Here is a 16299-nt window from a genome sequence, read left to right as displayed (position 1 = left end):
AAAAAGATCCTTGAGTGTGTCATTCAGCTAATAAGTAGTTGAGCTGAGATTTGAATCCAGGCAGTTTGATTCCAGAGCCTGTGCTCTAACTACTATGCTGTTGTGTCTTGCCCTTAATCCGCTGTCCAGTTCTGCTGCCCCTAGTCAGGCTTGGGTGGGTCAACACCAAGCCTATTAGAGTGAAGAAACCCAGACCAGGACAAATACCTTCATTTGTAATTCAAGTTTTGGGATGTGCTGTGAGAGAAAGGGCAAGGGGACTGAGCCATCCATACACATCATGGCCCTCCGTAGCTTGGACATTCATGACACTGGAACAAGATCATCTCCAGTGACCCAGAGGTTGCAGATGTTTCAACTCCAGCTTGCAATTGTTTACCAGCATTACTGATGCTTTAGGTGACAGCCAAATCAAGCTTCCTGCTATAGCATCATCCCATTGATGATCTCTATATAAACATCAGTGGCTTATTAGGACATTAAAAAAATTTCATCAAAGACTCTGGTTTGGGCCGGGCACGGTGGCTCACAGCTGTAATCCTAGCTCTCTGGGAGGCTGAGGCGGGCGGATTGTTTGAGCTCAGGAGTTCGAAACCAGCCTGAGCAAGAGCGAGACCTCTATTAAAAAATAGAAAGAAATTAATCGGACAACTAAAAATATATAGAAAAAATTAGCCGGGCATGGTGGCACATGCCTGTAGTCCCAGCTACTCGGGAGGCTGAGGCAGAAGGATCGCTTGAGCCCAGGAGTGTGAGGTTGCTGTGAGCTAGGCTGACGCCACGGCACTCACTCTAGCCTGGGCAAAAGAATGAGACTCTGTGTCAAAAAAAAAAAAAAGACTGGTTTGGGAGAACAATTTTTAGGTAGCGTGGGGCAAAGCCATTATTTTTCCCATTAAACAGTTCATTTTTATATAATACATGCTTTAGTCACAAAATCTCATGTTTCTGAGGCCTTTCCTAAAGCTTTATATCTATACAGTGCTTTATAGTTTACAGAGTTTTTTCATATATGTTATCCCATATAATCTGTAATAACAATATTGTAAGCAAGGCAGGTAAAGATGAGAAAAGGGACAAACTCTGAGAAGTTAAATTTAGACCTACTTTAAGATCACACAGCTAGTGGAAGAACCAGAACCAGAATACCATGTTGCTTGCCTTTACCACAGGGAAGGAGGCTGGGTGAGTGGGCAGGGAACCAGGGAGGGGTCCTGAAGGAACATGGTCCCCCATCCTCTCACAGCCAGATCTTGACTATCTACATGGACAGCTCAGTTTTGAGTTCTCACTGGGCACCACTGACAACTTTGGGACATATCGTTTAATCTTCATACCAGTCGTGTGAGGTTAATATTTTTGTTGCCCTCTCTTTGGAGACAAAGAAACTGAGACAGCCCAAAGCCACATGAGTAGTAAGCTGGGATTTAAATCACCGCTTAATAGCTCTGTGATTTCTCTATGCTTCAGTGTCCTCATCAGTAAAATGGAGGCGATAATAGCATTTGCCCCATAGGGATTCAGTGGGAGGAGGTATTTTTATAAAATGCGTGGCACATATTGAGCACTTTGTAAATATTGGCTGTTAATATTTTTATTACTCTGTTGTACTTCAGAGTCAGAGTTCTTTTTTTTTTTTTGAGACAGAGTCTCGCTCTTTTTGCCCGGGCTAGAGTGCCGTGGCGTCAGCCTAGCTCACAGCAACCTCAGACTCCTGGGCTCAAGCGATCCTTTTGCCTCAGGCTCCCGAGTAGCTGGGACTACAGGCATGCGCCACCATGCCCGGCTAATTTTTTCTAAATATTTTTAGTTGTCCGATTAATTTCTTTCTATTTTTAGTAGAGACGGGATCTCGCTCTTGCTCAGGCTGGTTTCGAACTCCTGAGCTCAAACTATCCGCCCGCCTCGAGCGCTAGGATTACAGGCGTGAACCACCGCGCCCGGCCTCAGAGTCAGAGTTCTTAACCACTATGTTCTATAGTCTAATTTCTTTTTCCTTCTGTTCCAGAACATGAAAGGAATTGGGCTCAGTGGAGCAGTTGGCTATTAGTGCCAACAAGCTGTAAAACAAATCAGGGGGATTTTAAAGGTAGTTTTGAAAAGCTCAGTCTTTACTTTCTTCCCATCTTCATTGGTGTAGGATTTGGGGAGTAGTCTGAGAGGGTTGTGAAGCAGCCTTGATTATTGTGAAGTCTTCAACATTTCAGGTAGCACATGAAGCTTTTGCTCCTGCTTGGCATCAGGGTAAGCTTGCTGGAAGAAATGGTCTGTCCACTCAGTTGATCTGTGTGTGACCTGTGTTCTCTCCTCTCTCATCCTCACCCCCCATATAAGGTGAGAAACCTCATAAGTGTGAGCTGTGTGACTTCACATGCCGAGATGTAAGCTACCTATCCAAACACATGCTGACCCACTCAAACACCAAAGATTACATGTGCACTGAATGTGGCTATGTCACCAAATGGAAGCACTACCTCCGTGTGCATATGCGAAAACATGCAGGGGACCTCAGGTATGAGCACACATGTGCCTCCATCCCTATCCCAAGAACCTTATGCCAAGTTAGCCTCCTCTTGGATCCATCCTCTGGCCCCCTTGCTTTTTCCAGTCCCTGGAAGTGTCTCCTCCTGATACCTTTCTCTGCTCCCACCATCTCAGCTATTGCCTAAGTCCTCAGAGTTTGGCCCTGGGAAATTGGATAGATTTTACACTTATGGCCCCAGTCTTGGCCACTTCCAAATCAAAGAAGGTTCTCTGACCTGTGGGCACAGCTGGCTACCGGGTTTCTCTGTAGCTTTCATTCCTCTGTGGGAGATTGGGAACAAGGCACAGAAACCTGCCCTGTGGGGCTGTGGCCATGTCAGCTTCTTAAAGTCCATGGTGGGTTGTGCTGATTCATAATACCTTTCTTTTAGGAAGCAGTATAGCGTAAGGCTTAGAACACAGGTCCCGAAGCTAGGCTGTCTCTGCCCCTCACTTCCTTTGTAACTAACCTCAAGCAAGTTATTAACTTCTGTTACTTAGTTTCCTCACTTGTAAAATAGATACCTGTTTCACAGGGCAGCGGTCCCCAACCTTTTTGGCACCAGGAACCAGTTTGGAAGACAATTTTTTCACAGATGAGGGGCGGGGGATGGTTTCAGGTTGATTCAAGTGCAGTCAGACCTCTCTGCTAATGATAATTTGTATTCGCAGCTGCTCCCCAGCACTAGTATCATTGCCTCAGCTCCACCTCAGATCATCAGGCATTGGATTTTCCTAAGGAGTGTACAACCTAGATCCTTCACATGCGCAGTTTACAGTAGGGTTCCCGCTCCTATGAGGATCTAATGCTACTGCTGCTGATCTGACAGGAGGCAGAGCTTGTGTGGTGATGTGAGTGATGGGAAGTAGCTGTAATACAGATGAAGCTTTGCCCACTGCTCACGTCGTGCTGTGCAGCCCGGTTCCTAACAGTCCATGGACCAGGGATTGGGGCCACAGTCATAGGGTAGTGGTAAGGAGGGTTAAATCAGATGACGTGTGTATAATACTGAGTGTAGAGCCTGGCCCATAGTAAGTCTTTATTTAGTGACTCTGAGTTGTTATGATTTTTTTATTATTGTGATTGCCTCCCCCTTTTGCTCCTTGCCAGATACCAGTGCAACCAGTGCTCCTATCGCTGCCACCGGGCTGATCAGCTGAGCAGCCACAAGCTGCGGCACCAGGGCAAATCTCTGATGTGTGAGGTGTGTGCCTTCGCCTGCAAGCGAAAGTATGAGCTGCAGAAGCACATGGCTTCCCAGCACCACCCTGGCACACCAGCCCCACTTTACCCCTGCCACTACTGCAGCTATCAGAGCCGCCACAAGCAGGCCCTGTTGAGCCATGAGAACTGCAAGCATACCCGCCTCCGTGAGTTCCATTGTGCCCTCTGTGACTATCGCACCTTCAGCAATACCACCCTCTTGTTCCACAAGCGCAAGGCCCATGGCTATGTGCCTGGGGACCAGGTCTGGCAGCTCCGCTATGCCAGCCAGGAGCCAGGGGAGGCCAGGCAGTGTCCAACACCCCCATTGGACTCACAGCCCTTAAGCCAGCTGTCTGCCCAGCCTGAGGGGCCAGGCCATGATCCTGGGACTGTAATAGACTCCAGCTTGAACCAGTCCCTGCCAGAGACAACTGAGGAGGTCAGCACTGAGAAACAGGATGGCAATGAGGCTCCCCATGGGGATGACCTGGTTGGCAACCCCAGCCCAGCAGAGGTAGAGGAGGGCAGCTGCACACTACACCTAGAGGCCCTGAGAGTAGAGCTGGAACCTGTGGCTGAGCCACCTCTTGAGGAAATCACTGAAACAGCCCCTGTAGAATTCAGGCCCCTGGATTCCTCAGAGCCCCTGGGACTGGAAGGACCAGAGCTGTCCGGCTTTGAAGGTATTGGGACTTCAGGCTTGGGTGCTGAAGAAAATCCCATTCTGGAGAAGCCAATCTCTGAGCCCCCTAGAAATCCTCCATCCTCAGAGGAGGCCTCTAATAGCTGGGTGGGAACATTCAAGGCAACTCCACCTGCTGAGACAGCACCCTTGCCCTCATTCCCTGAGTCAGAGTCATTACTCAAGGCCCTAAGGAGGCAGGACAAAGAACAAGCAGAGGCATTGGTGCTAGAGGGGCGGGTGCAGATGGTAGTGATCCAGGGAGAGGGACGAGCTTTCCGTTGCCCACACTGCCCTTTTATCACTCGCCGGGAGAAGGCCCTGAATCTGCACTCCAGGACTGGGTGTCAGGGCCGCCGAGAGCCCCTGCTGTGTCCTGAGTGTGGGGCTCGCTTCAAGCAACAACGTGGCCTCAGCACCCATCTGCTAAAGAAGTGCCCTGTTCTGCTCAGAAAGAGCAAAGGCTTGCCCAGACCAGATTCTCTCATCCCACTGCATCCTCTGCTCCCAGGTGCCCAGGCCTCAGAGGACACAGAAAGCGGGAAGCCCCCACCTACACCCCTAGAAGTAGAGCTACTGCTTCCAAAAGATGCTCCTTTAGAGCTTCCCCGGGAACCAGAAGAAATAGAGGAGCCTCTTGTCACACTCTCTAGCTCCCCAGTTCCTCCTACAGGAAACTCCTCACCCACAGAGACCCCTGAGAAGTACCACTTTGAGCAGGGCAAGTTTCGCTGCAACTCATGCACATTCCTTTGTTCTCGGCTCTCCTCTATTACCTCCCACGTAGCTGAAGGCTGCCGGCGGGGGCATGGTGGGGGAGGAAAGCGAGGGGCCTCCCAGACCCAACCTGTTGTGTCCCCCTTGAGCAATAGAGACTCCGCTCCCCTGAGCAATGGGAGTACAGAGTCCAGCCCTAGTGATGGGGACACAGCTGTAGTTCAAAAGCAGAAGGGAGCTCGCTTCTCCTGCCCCACATGTCCCTTTAGCTGCCAGCAGGAACGGGCTCTGAGGACTCACCAGACCCGGGGCTGTCCCCTTGAGGATTCTGGAGAGCTGCACTGTGGCCTCTGCCCGTTCACTGCTCCTGCTGCTGCTACCCTGAGACTCCACCAGAAGCGGAAGCACCCCACTGCAGCCTCAGCCCGCGGCCCCCGGCCCCCTCTGCAGTGTGGGGACTGTGCCTTCACCTGTAAACAGAGCCGTTGTATGCAGCAGCACCGGCGGCTCAAGCATGAGGGGGTGAAGCCACATCAGTGTCCTTTCTGTGACTTTTCCACTACCAGACGGTACCGGTTAGAAGCTCACCAATCCCGACACACAGGTGTTGGCCGCATCCCCTGCAGCTCTTGCCCCCAGACATTTGGTACCAACTCAAAACTGCGCTTGCACCGGCTAAGGGTACATGACAAAACGCCCACTCACTTCTGTCCACTTTGTGACTATAGTGGCTATCTTCGCCATGACATCACTCGCCATGTCAACAGCTGCCACCAAGGCACCCCAGCCTTTGCCTGCTCTCAATGTGAGGCCCAGTTCAGCTCAGAGACAGCACTTAAGCAGCATGCTCTGCGCCGACACCCCGAGCCTACACACCCTGCCCCTGGCTCTCCTGCAGAGGCCACTGAGGGACCCCTGCACTGCTCCCGTTGTGGGTTGCTATGCCCCAGCCCTGCTAGCTTGCGAGGACACACCCGTAAACAGCACCCACGGCTCGAGTGTGGGGCCTGTCAGGAGACCTTCCCTAGCCGACCAGCACTGGATGAGCACCGGAGGCAGCAACATTTTAGCCACCGCTGCCAGCTCTGTGACTTTGCTGCCCGGGAGCGGGTGGGCCTAGTGAAGCACTACCTGGAACAGCATGAAGAGACTTCAGCAGTGGCAGCGGCCTCAGATGGGGATGGGGATGCTAGCCAGCCCCCTCTGCACTGCCCCTTTTGTGACTTTGCCTGCCGCCATCAGTTAGTGCTCGATCACCATGTGAAAGGGCATGGGGGCACCCGTCTCTACAAGTGTACCGACTGTGCCTACAGCACCAAGAACCGGCAGAAGATCACCTGGCACAGCCGTATCCACACTGGGGAAAAGCCTTACCACTGTCACCTCTGTCCCTATGCCTGTGCTGACCCCTCTCGCCTCAAGGTAAGGTCAAAGGATGTGGAGCAGGGAGTAGAAGGAGTAAACTTTCCAAATACTAGCTCTGTGACTTTGGGAAAGTCTTCAACTTTTCTAAGCCTCAGATTACTCATCTGTAAAAAGGGGATAATACTTCCCAACTGCATAGGGTTGTTGTAAAGATAAAATTCCATAATACATGCCATGTGATAAAGGCATATAATGGGATAATCTGGATGATGATAATAACATTTATTGAGTACTCACTATATGCCCAGCACTATAATTCTAATCCTTTCAGAAATACGACATACGGATACTTTTACTATTCCCCATTTTACATATTAGTAGACTGAGAATTAGGGGTTAGATCACCCAGAGACACAGCTAGTAAATGACAGAGCTGAGATAGTCAGGGAAGACCTAGGGAGAAGCCAAATGGGTCAGTCTGGTACCAAAACTGACCAGACTGGGGGACATGGTTGGTAAGTGGAATATGGATAGGATGGGAGCAGAGAACAGTTATCTGCCAACAGGTTCTGTCTCCTCATCCCTATTTCCACATCCAGTGAATACCAAGGGGTGCACATTTTTTGCTTTTCCCTCTTCCAGTACCACATGCGGATCCACAAGGAGGAACGGAAGTACCTGTGCCCTGAGTGTGGCTACAAGTGCAAGTGGGTTAACCAGCTCAAGTACCACATGACCAAACACACAGGTGAGTCTGCATACTTTTGACAGGCCTTTAGGGTCCCCCATTCCCTGGCAAACCTAGCCTCACTGAGATGGTGTTTATCTTGCTCAGATTTAGGGCTGACATTGATTTTCACCTAAGGAGTAGGCTGGGGGACTATGTACCAGAATGGCTCCCTAACCTACTGAAGACCTCTTAGAAGAGGGATAAACCTGAGAGCCTGGGCATATGTATAATACTTTGCAGAAGTTTCCAAGGTGATTGTGGTACAAGGTCATGCATCCCCTGTTGGAAACCTCCTATTCAAACTTGAGTGATTAAGGGCAGGTATACCTGGTTCCTACACAGACGTGATGGAACTACCATAAGTAAGGAGAAAATGGAGGATTCTCCTGTTCCAAATTGTCCTTTTCTTCTGGGTATGGAATCCACAAACTATGGGTTCTCCAAAAAGCACACAATTGTGTGCCTGTGATTATTATATACTGTCCCCCATATGTGTAGGAATTGATCAAATGCATTTCAAGACCCTTTGCTTCTATGAATACTGCTTCTTTCACTTCTACCTCTTCTCTGTTAAGCATTTCTTTTACTTTTTGAGTTGAACAAGCAGTTATGGCTCCCCCTCCCCCCACCCATATTCACCCCTTCCTTTCCCTTCCTCCCCCCGAATATTAAACAACCCCCCCCAAAAAAAAAAAAAACCCAAGCAGTTATGTTTAAATGGATTCTTAAATTCCATGAGTATCCTATGACCAAAGGGGGCTGAAATTTCCCATTGGAAACCCTATCATATTTGAGTATTCATTACTAGGTGGCTGGTTGGTTAGAGGTCCAGTTAGTCATCAGCATCCACTGGGCACCACATGTACAAGAGGTTATCTTGGGAGAAGGGCACAGAAATGTCAGACAGGATTTGAACATTACAAAGGTAGAGTCATTAGCTTACTGCTTGTGTTCTTTATATCCTAGGATCACAGTCACTCTTATGGCCCACTGAACCCTTGTTCCACCCCCTTTCAATGATGATTTGTTCCCTGTCCCATAGGATTGAAGCCATATCAGTGTCCTGAGTGTGAGTACTGCACCAACCGGGCTGACGCACTGCGTGTGCACCAAGAGACACGGCACCGGGAAGCACGGGCCTTCATGTGTGAGCAGTGTGGCAAGGCCTTCAAGACACGCTTCCTGCTGCGTACCCATCTTCGCAAGCACAGTGAGGCCAAACCCTATGTGTGCAACGTGTGTCACCGTGCTTTCCGCTGGGCTGCGGGCCTGCGCCATCATGCCCTCACCCACACCGACCGCCACCCCTTCTTTTGCCGCCTTTGCAGCTACAAGGCCAAGCAGAAATTCCAAGTGGTCAAGCATGTGCGCAGGCACCACCCTGACCAAGCTGACCCAAATCAGGGTGTGGGCAAAGACCCTACCACCCCTACAGTGCACCTGCATGATGTGCAGCTGGAGGATCCTAGCCCTCCTGTTCCTGCCGCTCTACCCACTGGACCTGAGGGTTGAGAGCCTACCTCACCTCCCAGACAGCAAGAGGATGTGGTCCAAGATGTGTAAACTGGGACCAGAGCTGGCCTGAGGAGCTCAGGGCCTAAGAAAGGACTGGCTTTGGGATATCAGGGTGACTGGAACACTCCTGGAACTCTAGCTATAGTACTTTGAAGTTAATGGCTATATAAGAGAGAGACATGGATCACAACATTGATTTCATGTTGAGGCATACTGTGTTTAAACCTGTGAGTTCTCAGTTTCTTCACCATCACTCCATCATAGTCCCTGACTGTAAGAACTTGGTTTTACCCACTCTATCTTCTTTTCCCTTCTTATTGTGTCAAGTACTATTTTCTTTTAGCATCTTCAAAACAGCTGTATCTAACTGCATGTGCTATTGTGCCTAATGCTCTATAAAGCATGTTAAACAGAGAATGATTACTAGCTTATAGAATCATCCAAATCCCTGTCTTAACATTTCCAATCTGTCATCTTGATCTGGTCTGTCCCCTCTCAGACCTCTGCCTCCTCTTTGTCTCCATCCATCTTTACTCAGTGATTGATTCTAAAACAGGCTGAGGTCTGTCTTTCTGTCCTGGAGCCCGTCCTGGTCCTTGCCTTCCTCCCTACTTCCAAGCCCCTTTGTCTACCTACAGAGGAAGGATTGCCACCCACTAAGCCTCCTTATGGAGGCAACTTATAATTCAACATAAATCCTCACATTGGCTCAGCAGCTGTGGTAAGGTGTTAAAACACAAGGATACTGTGAAAGGCAAATGATGAGGGAGGTAAATCTCCAGAAATATAAGTACCTCACAGTATAATTCTATAGTGCCTCACTATATAGTTGATCATCTAAACTGGGACACACTGGGAAAATTAAAGGGGGTACTATTAATAATTATTCTGGGACAATGGACATAAACCAGGACAATTCCAGGCAAATTCTTCAGGAGGGCTGGGACCACATAACCCTTTGTCTCTTCCTTTTGCCCTGCTTCTCAAAAGTTGTACTCTGTGTCCTTCCTATGTAGCACATGGAGGAGGTTCCCTGGAAACCTCTTTCTCCACCTTTTCCCCGTCCCACCCAACTACCCAAGTGTCCACCCAACCCTTGTACCGCCCTTTCATGCCCCAAAATAACAGACCATACTCAAGCCAAACTGGAGAGAGAAGCTGCATTTATACCAGTGGGGCTAAGATGGAGCAGTCCAGTGGGGACTCTGAGCACTGCACAGTGTTCTCTTGAGAGTCAGTACAGTTCTGCAGTAGGTCTCCTTCCCCAGCCTTTGCCTAGGAAGCCTTGAAATTTGATTTATCCTTCCCTTGGCTCTGGGCTTTGAGGAAATCAGGCATGGAGGGGATAATGCATCTTTAGGTTTCTCTGCTCCACACACCTCACTGGATGTCTAGTTGCAATCTGCTTTCACATCAGAGTTGATGGGAAAGATTAGTTGTAGATCTGGGTATGGGGTTGAGCCTACAGCAAGAGGAAGGAGAGAACTCCAGTATAGAATATAGAATCCACAAAGGGAAAGGGCAGGAAAGATAACCATGAGCTTGTGGAAACAAAGGAAGGGAAGAGAAAGAAGGTGAAAAATCAGACCCTAGATCTGTTTGTTAGAGAGGACGAGGTGATTTTGTGCCTAGGAATGCACAATCCATAGCTTGGTTTTCATCACCTCCAATTGCTCTTTCTGGAGCATCCTTCCAGGTTATCATCTAAAGCCAGCATATTCACCCTTCTCAAGAAGTGCCTACCTCAAGATTCATCCTCCTCCAGGTCTTCCCGGATGCAGATGTACACAAAGATGGAAGCTGGGTGGAGGCTGGTGCCATCCTTGGAGAGCAGGTGTATATGGCGGTAACCTGGCAAGGGACAGGAGAATAGCATCAGGAAGGCAGCCAGAGCTGGGGTGTTGGCCAGGGGTCAAAGGGCTGGCTCACCTTGTTGCATGCATGTCCATGGCAGGGTGTACTGACCAATAAAGTCATTTCGGGATTTCCAGTCATAATCCTTTACCACAAAGCGCACCATGGCAAGTTCAGGCACCAGGACCCGGAAGCATAGTGTCTGCCCCCAGTATGGATTAAATCCTGAAGTTGGGGGTAGGGGAAAATGAAGGAACAGGCATTATTGACTGTCCTTAGGCCTATGCTGGGTTGCTTTCCCTGTGTTCTCAGCATTTTACAGGCAAGGAAACTGAGGCTCAGAGTGGTTAAGCAATTTTCTCAGGTCACTGGGGCCAGTATTCTTTGTACTGTTTCACACTGCCTCCCATGGAGGGAAGGGGTGGGGCGACATGTGGTAACATAGACTCTACTTAATGGAGGGCAAGATAGAAGGAAAATTGGCCATGCTCCCAACACCTCCCCCGCCAGCGTGCCAGTCTCTCACCGTTGTTCTGCACATAGTTGGTCTCTTGCCGGGTTGTGTCTGGACGGACACCAAAGATCTGCACTTTCACCAGTGGATCCACAATGGACCCCTCTTTGGTCTTGTTCACTTTGGGGAGTTGCTGACCACTGATCACCTGTAACCAGGGCTCTGGAACCTCATGAGTTCTGGCTCAGCCCAGCACCCCCCTCCAACTTTCACACCCCAGGGGAGAAGACAAAAGACTTTGCACTATTGCTTTTTAGTTTGTAAAAATAGCCTCCAAGGCTAATATGTTTTCTTCTAGTATTCTATCTGCAATTAAAAATGCATCCAAGTAGAAATTATTAACAAGGTCTGAAAGTAAGCATGCTAATGACAGCCTCTTTTATAGCACTTACGGTGTACCAGGATTTGTTGTAAGCACTTTATATTACCTGCTGTGATCCTTACAACCCAGTGAAATAGGTGGTAGTATTACCCCCATTTTGCAGATGAGCAGACTGAGGTACAGAGAGGTTAAGGAGCTTGCCCAATGTTACACACCCAGGAAGTGGTGAAGCTATGAAGTTGGCTCCAAATACTAAAGCTAGACACTGTTAATCAGGCTATCCTGCCTCTCACAAGGAACTTTCAGTCAATTACACTCCTGTCAGGCCTAACCACCTCTTCCCCTACTTCTACCCCAGCTATCCCAGTTTCTTCCCAACAGTTTCTCTTCCCATCGTACCTGGATTAAGAGGGTCTGGGCCTTGAAAGGGCTAATGGGCCTCTCTGGGTTGAAGGAACTCTGAGCATCACACAGGAAGTCTGGCTTCAACACATAGCCACAGCCACCGTTCTGGCGGAAGAGCCCATCATAGATGTCCATTTCAGGCCCTGCAGTCTGCATATTCATAGCCACTGAGGGACCCAGGAGAAAAGAAGGGAAAGATTCACCTTGGGAGCCTTCCAGCGCCTCTTTTAGGGAATTAAGACGATAGATATTGGATGCAAGAGTGCCTGCTGGGAATACCTCCATAGATAGCATCTTTCTCAGTTTGGCAATCTTTATGAAACATTCCCCAGCCCTACTGCCACTTGGGAACTTACTTCCCACCTGCTTCTCCTCCACGCCCTCCTCCCAGTCCCTGCTGCTGCCTCACCCATCTGGCAGCCTGCATTCCACAGTTCCTGGGGGTTGTAGTTGGAAGAGTCTGTCCTCAGGCCACTGGGGTACACACGACTTAATTGCCAAGCATTGTGCTGCACAAATTCATTGCCTGTAAAAGGGTGCAGGGAAGGAGATGGAAGTGGGCTTCCCTGGTCCCAACAACCCTGCCTGCTCATTTCACTCTTTTCCCCAACATCTCCTGAGGATAGCTCCAGAAAGCATCAATGTGCCTCTCTATTCTGTTTTATGTAGACCATCTTCCCCCAGCTTGCTTTCTCTAGAGCCTTGAGCCCACTACTTGTAACTCCTCTCCCCCTTACCTGTTCTGAGGAGTTTCTTAGCTCCTTCATCTCTCCTTAGCTCCCTGTCCTTTCTTGGGACTTACCTGCCTGCCCACAGGCCTGAATCTACTCATCCCACTTCCCTCCCTGTCCTTCCATTTTGGTCCTGACCAGCCTCCTTGACCAGGCCCCTGGCCTTAGTTTCAGAGAAGGATGACATCTCATAGCAGTGGTAGTGCTCCCTTGAATGAGCGAAGCTGTGGAATGAGACAGTCTTCAAGTAGACAACCAGATCAGAGAGGGCTGGACACAAGGTGACCTTGGACTTCTGGAGAAGCAAGGTGGAGAAGAAAATGGAATTGAACCCTCAGCAGTCTGAGAGGAAAGAAGCTAATGGCCATCCAACCTAAGCCTCTGCCCACTGCCTCCCCACTACATTCTCCCTCCTGCCTCACCTGCTGGGACAAGAGAAGGGGCTCAGGCTTGGAAATAGAAGCCTGGGCCGTAGTCTGACAACAGATAGGCAGACAAAACGACGGACACGTCACAACCTGGGGGTGGGAATGGGAATAAAGGCAGTCTGCATATACTGCTGGGATCAGTTTCAGCCTCTGGGTTTGGAGGGTCTGCTCTGTGTTACATCCTGGGTAACAGGTTTTTTAATTTATTATTATTATTTTTAAACAGAGAGTTGCCATCCTCCCTACCTCTCTTCTGTTAAATGAATAATAATCTTTGGTCAAGATGTACATGAATTTAGACAGATATATCAAGGTATGCAAATGGACATGGAAGTCACAGCTGAAAGGACATGAGAGTCCCAGAGCAATATCTTTGGATTTGTCTCCTGAATTCCCATTTCCATCCCTGGACATGGCAGCAGGTTAGACACCACAGCCCCAGAGAGAACAGGATAAGCTATAATTAGTCATCTGAGTGAGCCAGGCAAGTGCACAAGAGAGAAATGCAGACTTCGAATCAGGATCTTGGAGGTCCCACCAATGGCACCCCTCTGCCTCCCTTCCCCATAGGGAGATGGACCGCTTTGGCACAGCCTTCTCAGAGCCTTCACCTTCCCCACCTCAAAGCTCTCTCCCTCCTGCTCCTGTTTGGCTATTTCTGGCCCTTCCTCAAACTCACCCTTTCCAAGAAGCTTTCTCTAAGTCTTCGTTAATTGAAGTCACAACAATCATTCCACTAACCCCGCTTACCCAATATAATAATGCTACACATACACACACTCCCACCAGTGGTTTTCAAACTGGTCTTTAAGAAGACTGAGAAATACAAAGATGTTTCAGGAGTAACCTGAGGGACCCAGGAGAGAGCCAAATGGGTGTTTCAAGTAGGATGGTTCTGCATTTATTTATTTTGTACACTGAGCTTCCGTATAAGATTTTATTTAAAAAAAGAAAAAGATTTCATGGCCCAAAGAAGTTGGAAAGCCACTGCAATATATAGTGATGCCATGTATGCATTCTTATGCTTCTTTTATTGGGAGGAAGGGTCATTTTGCATCTTGGCCTTCCACTTTGCCTGGCTCTAGTCTCTTCACAAATGGGCCCTCAGCTCGTGGTGCAGGCTGACCAAATGCCACAGCAGAAAGACCACTCCTGGCCTACCTTCTCCTTTTTGTCCTTACTCGAAGGTCTCAGCTCCTGGAGCTCAGGCTTAGGCTCTGTCTCATACTGGGACTCTAGCACCGATTCTGACTCCAGCTGTCTCTCCAGCTCAGATTCTGGCTCCTCCTCCTCCTCTTCCTCGTCCTTAAGATCCTCCTCGAGTGCATCTAATTTCTTTCCCTTCACCAAGATCTTCATCCGAAGCTCCTAGGGGACAAAAATAAAGAGGCCTGTCTGTCTGCTCTGGGGCGCTGCTGGGGATCATGCAGTTTCCATTGTTCTCAAAGGCAGAGGAAGTGAGTGGTCAGAAGTTACCACAGGAAGAGATCAGCAGCTTGGTACACATAGTAGGAATTCTCTTATTGTTAAGCAAACTTGTAACATCTCTATCCACATGGGAAAAAAATGTGGATTCCTACCTCACATTTGACACACTAAAAACTCCTCATAGCTTAAAGATTTACATGTAAATATAAAGAACATAAAAATGGGAAAAGAAAATAGAGAATCTTTTTGAATAATCTTATAGGGGGAACACCTTTAGAAACATGATATGAAAACTCAATTGGGCGTGGCAGCTCACATCTGTAATCCTAACACTTTGGGAAGCCAAGGTGGGAGGCTCACTTGAGGCCAGGAGTTCAAGACCAGCCTGAGCAACATAGCAAGACCCTGTCTCTACAAAAAATAGAAAAATTAGCCAGGCAGGGTGGCACAGGCCTGTAGCCCCAGCTACTGGGGAGGTTGTGGAAGGAGGATCAGTTGAGCCCGGGAATTTGAGGTTGCAGTGAGCTATGATGATACCACTGCATTCTAGCCCAGGTGACAGAGTGAGACCCTGTTTCAAAAAAACACAACTCAGAAAACATAAAAAAAAATTGGCAGATTTGACTACATAAAGCTTAAAAACTTCAGTAAGACAAAAGATGCTAAAAAGACAAAAGAAAAAATAGGCTGCGGCCGGGCGCGGTGGCTCACGCCTGTAATCCTAGCACTCTGGGAGGCCGAGGCGGGTGGATCACTCAAGGTCAGGAGTTCAAGACTAGCCTGAGCAAGAGCGAGAACCCCGTCTCTACTAAAAAATAGAAAGAAATGATCTGGACAACTAAAAATATATATATAAAAAATTAGCCGGGCATGGTGGCACATGCCTGTAGTCCCAGCTACTCGGGAGGCTGAGGCAGAAGGATCGCTTGAGCCCAGGAGTTTGAGGTTGCTGTGAGCTAGGCTGACGCCATGGCACTCACTCTAGCCCAGGCAATAAAGTGAAACTCTGTCTCAAAAAAAAACAAAAACAAAAACAAAAATAGGCTGCAAAAATATTTTCCAAAGATTAATATCTTTAACATTTAAAGAATTATTAGTATTTATCAATAAAAATTATAAACTCTAATGAAAGTAAAAATTATCAATTCAAAAGAAGAAAGCATGGAATTTTAAAAAAATATAGCCTTATTTTTTTCAGTGTTTGCCATTATAAATTATCTCACTCCTAGAATTATTTGTGGTCACTCTCTTCTATCGGTTGGAGTGTAATTTGATATTTTTTCCAGAGGACAAGTTGACAACAAAAACCAAAATTGTCAGAATGCAAACTCTTCAACCCAGCAATTTTGCTTCTAGAATTTCATTTCAAAGAAAGTAAATGGACAAAGCTATATGTGCAGATGAAACGACCCAAATGTCTATCAGATAAATAGCTGATTGAATAAATTAAGGCCCATAACATAAAATGGAATACTATAGAGCTGTTAAAAGGAAAATATTATACATGAAAAGACATTCATGATATATATGTGAGACATAAAAGGGATATAGAGGGTGATGTCATTCATGTTTTTTAAAAATGTGAATATATACAAATATATGTCTATATAAGCATTAAAAGATCTATTTTTTTTTAGGCTGGTCAAATGAAAAGATCTATTGATAGCTGTCTGTCATTATGGGAGAGGCTGGGATTATAATGGAGGGGTGTTTCCCTTTACATTGTTTGTATAGTCTACAAAAATTATGAACTATCAGAAAAAATTAAGATACTTTCATTAAAAAAGGAAATATAGGCCGGGCTTGGTGGCTCACGCCTGTAATCCTAGCACTCTGGGAGGCCGAGGCAGGTGGATTGTTTGAGCTCAGGAGTTCGAA

General features: G+C 47.9%; 2 protein-coding genes across 2 annotated transcripts in view; one reads left to right on the top strand and one right to left on the bottom strand.

Moving 5' to 3' along the window:
• The window catches only part of ZNF142 (zinc finger protein 142), a 16094-nt gene extending 7163 nt beyond the window's left edge, over positions 1-8931 (top strand). The window contains exons 4-7 of the mRNA XM_012642567.1: positions 2335-2512; positions 3635-6551; positions 7137-7242; positions 8267-8931. Of these exons, the coding sequence (XP_012498021.1) occupies positions 2335-2512; positions 3635-6551; positions 7137-7242; positions 8267-8736 (3671 nt within the window). The 3' untranslated portion in view covers positions 8737-8931. The remainder of the gene's footprint in view (positions 1-2334; positions 2513-3634; positions 6552-7136; positions 7243-8266) is intronic.
• A 1552-nt stretch (positions 8932-10483) lies between these two features.
• The window catches only part of PLCD4 (phospholipase C, delta 4), a 15858-nt gene continuing 10042 nt past the window's right edge, over positions 10484-16299 (bottom strand). The window contains exons 9-15 of the mRNA XM_012642566.1: positions 14155-14361; positions 12704-12857; positions 12244-12360; positions 11829-12001; positions 11120-11255; positions 10669-10818; positions 10484-10590 (exon numbers count right to left, since the gene is read on the bottom strand). Of these exons, the coding sequence (XP_012498020.1) occupies positions 10484-10590; positions 10669-10818; positions 11120-11255; positions 11829-12001; positions 12244-12360; positions 12704-12857; positions 14155-14361 (1044 nt within the window). The remainder of the gene's footprint in view (positions 10591-10668; positions 10819-11119; positions 11256-11828; positions 12002-12243; positions 12361-12703; positions 12858-14154; positions 14362-16299) is intronic.

This window comes from Propithecus coquereli, unplaced genomic scaffold (genome assembly GCF_000956105.1).
Source record: "Propithecus coquereli isolate 6110/MARCELLA unplaced genomic scaffold, Pcoq_1.0 Scaffold18, whole genome shotgun sequence".
Taxonomy (NCBI): Eukaryota; Metazoa; Chordata; class Mammalia; order Primates; family Indriidae; genus Propithecus; species Propithecus coquereli.
This window is presented reverse-complemented; position numbering and strand designations above follow the sequence as displayed.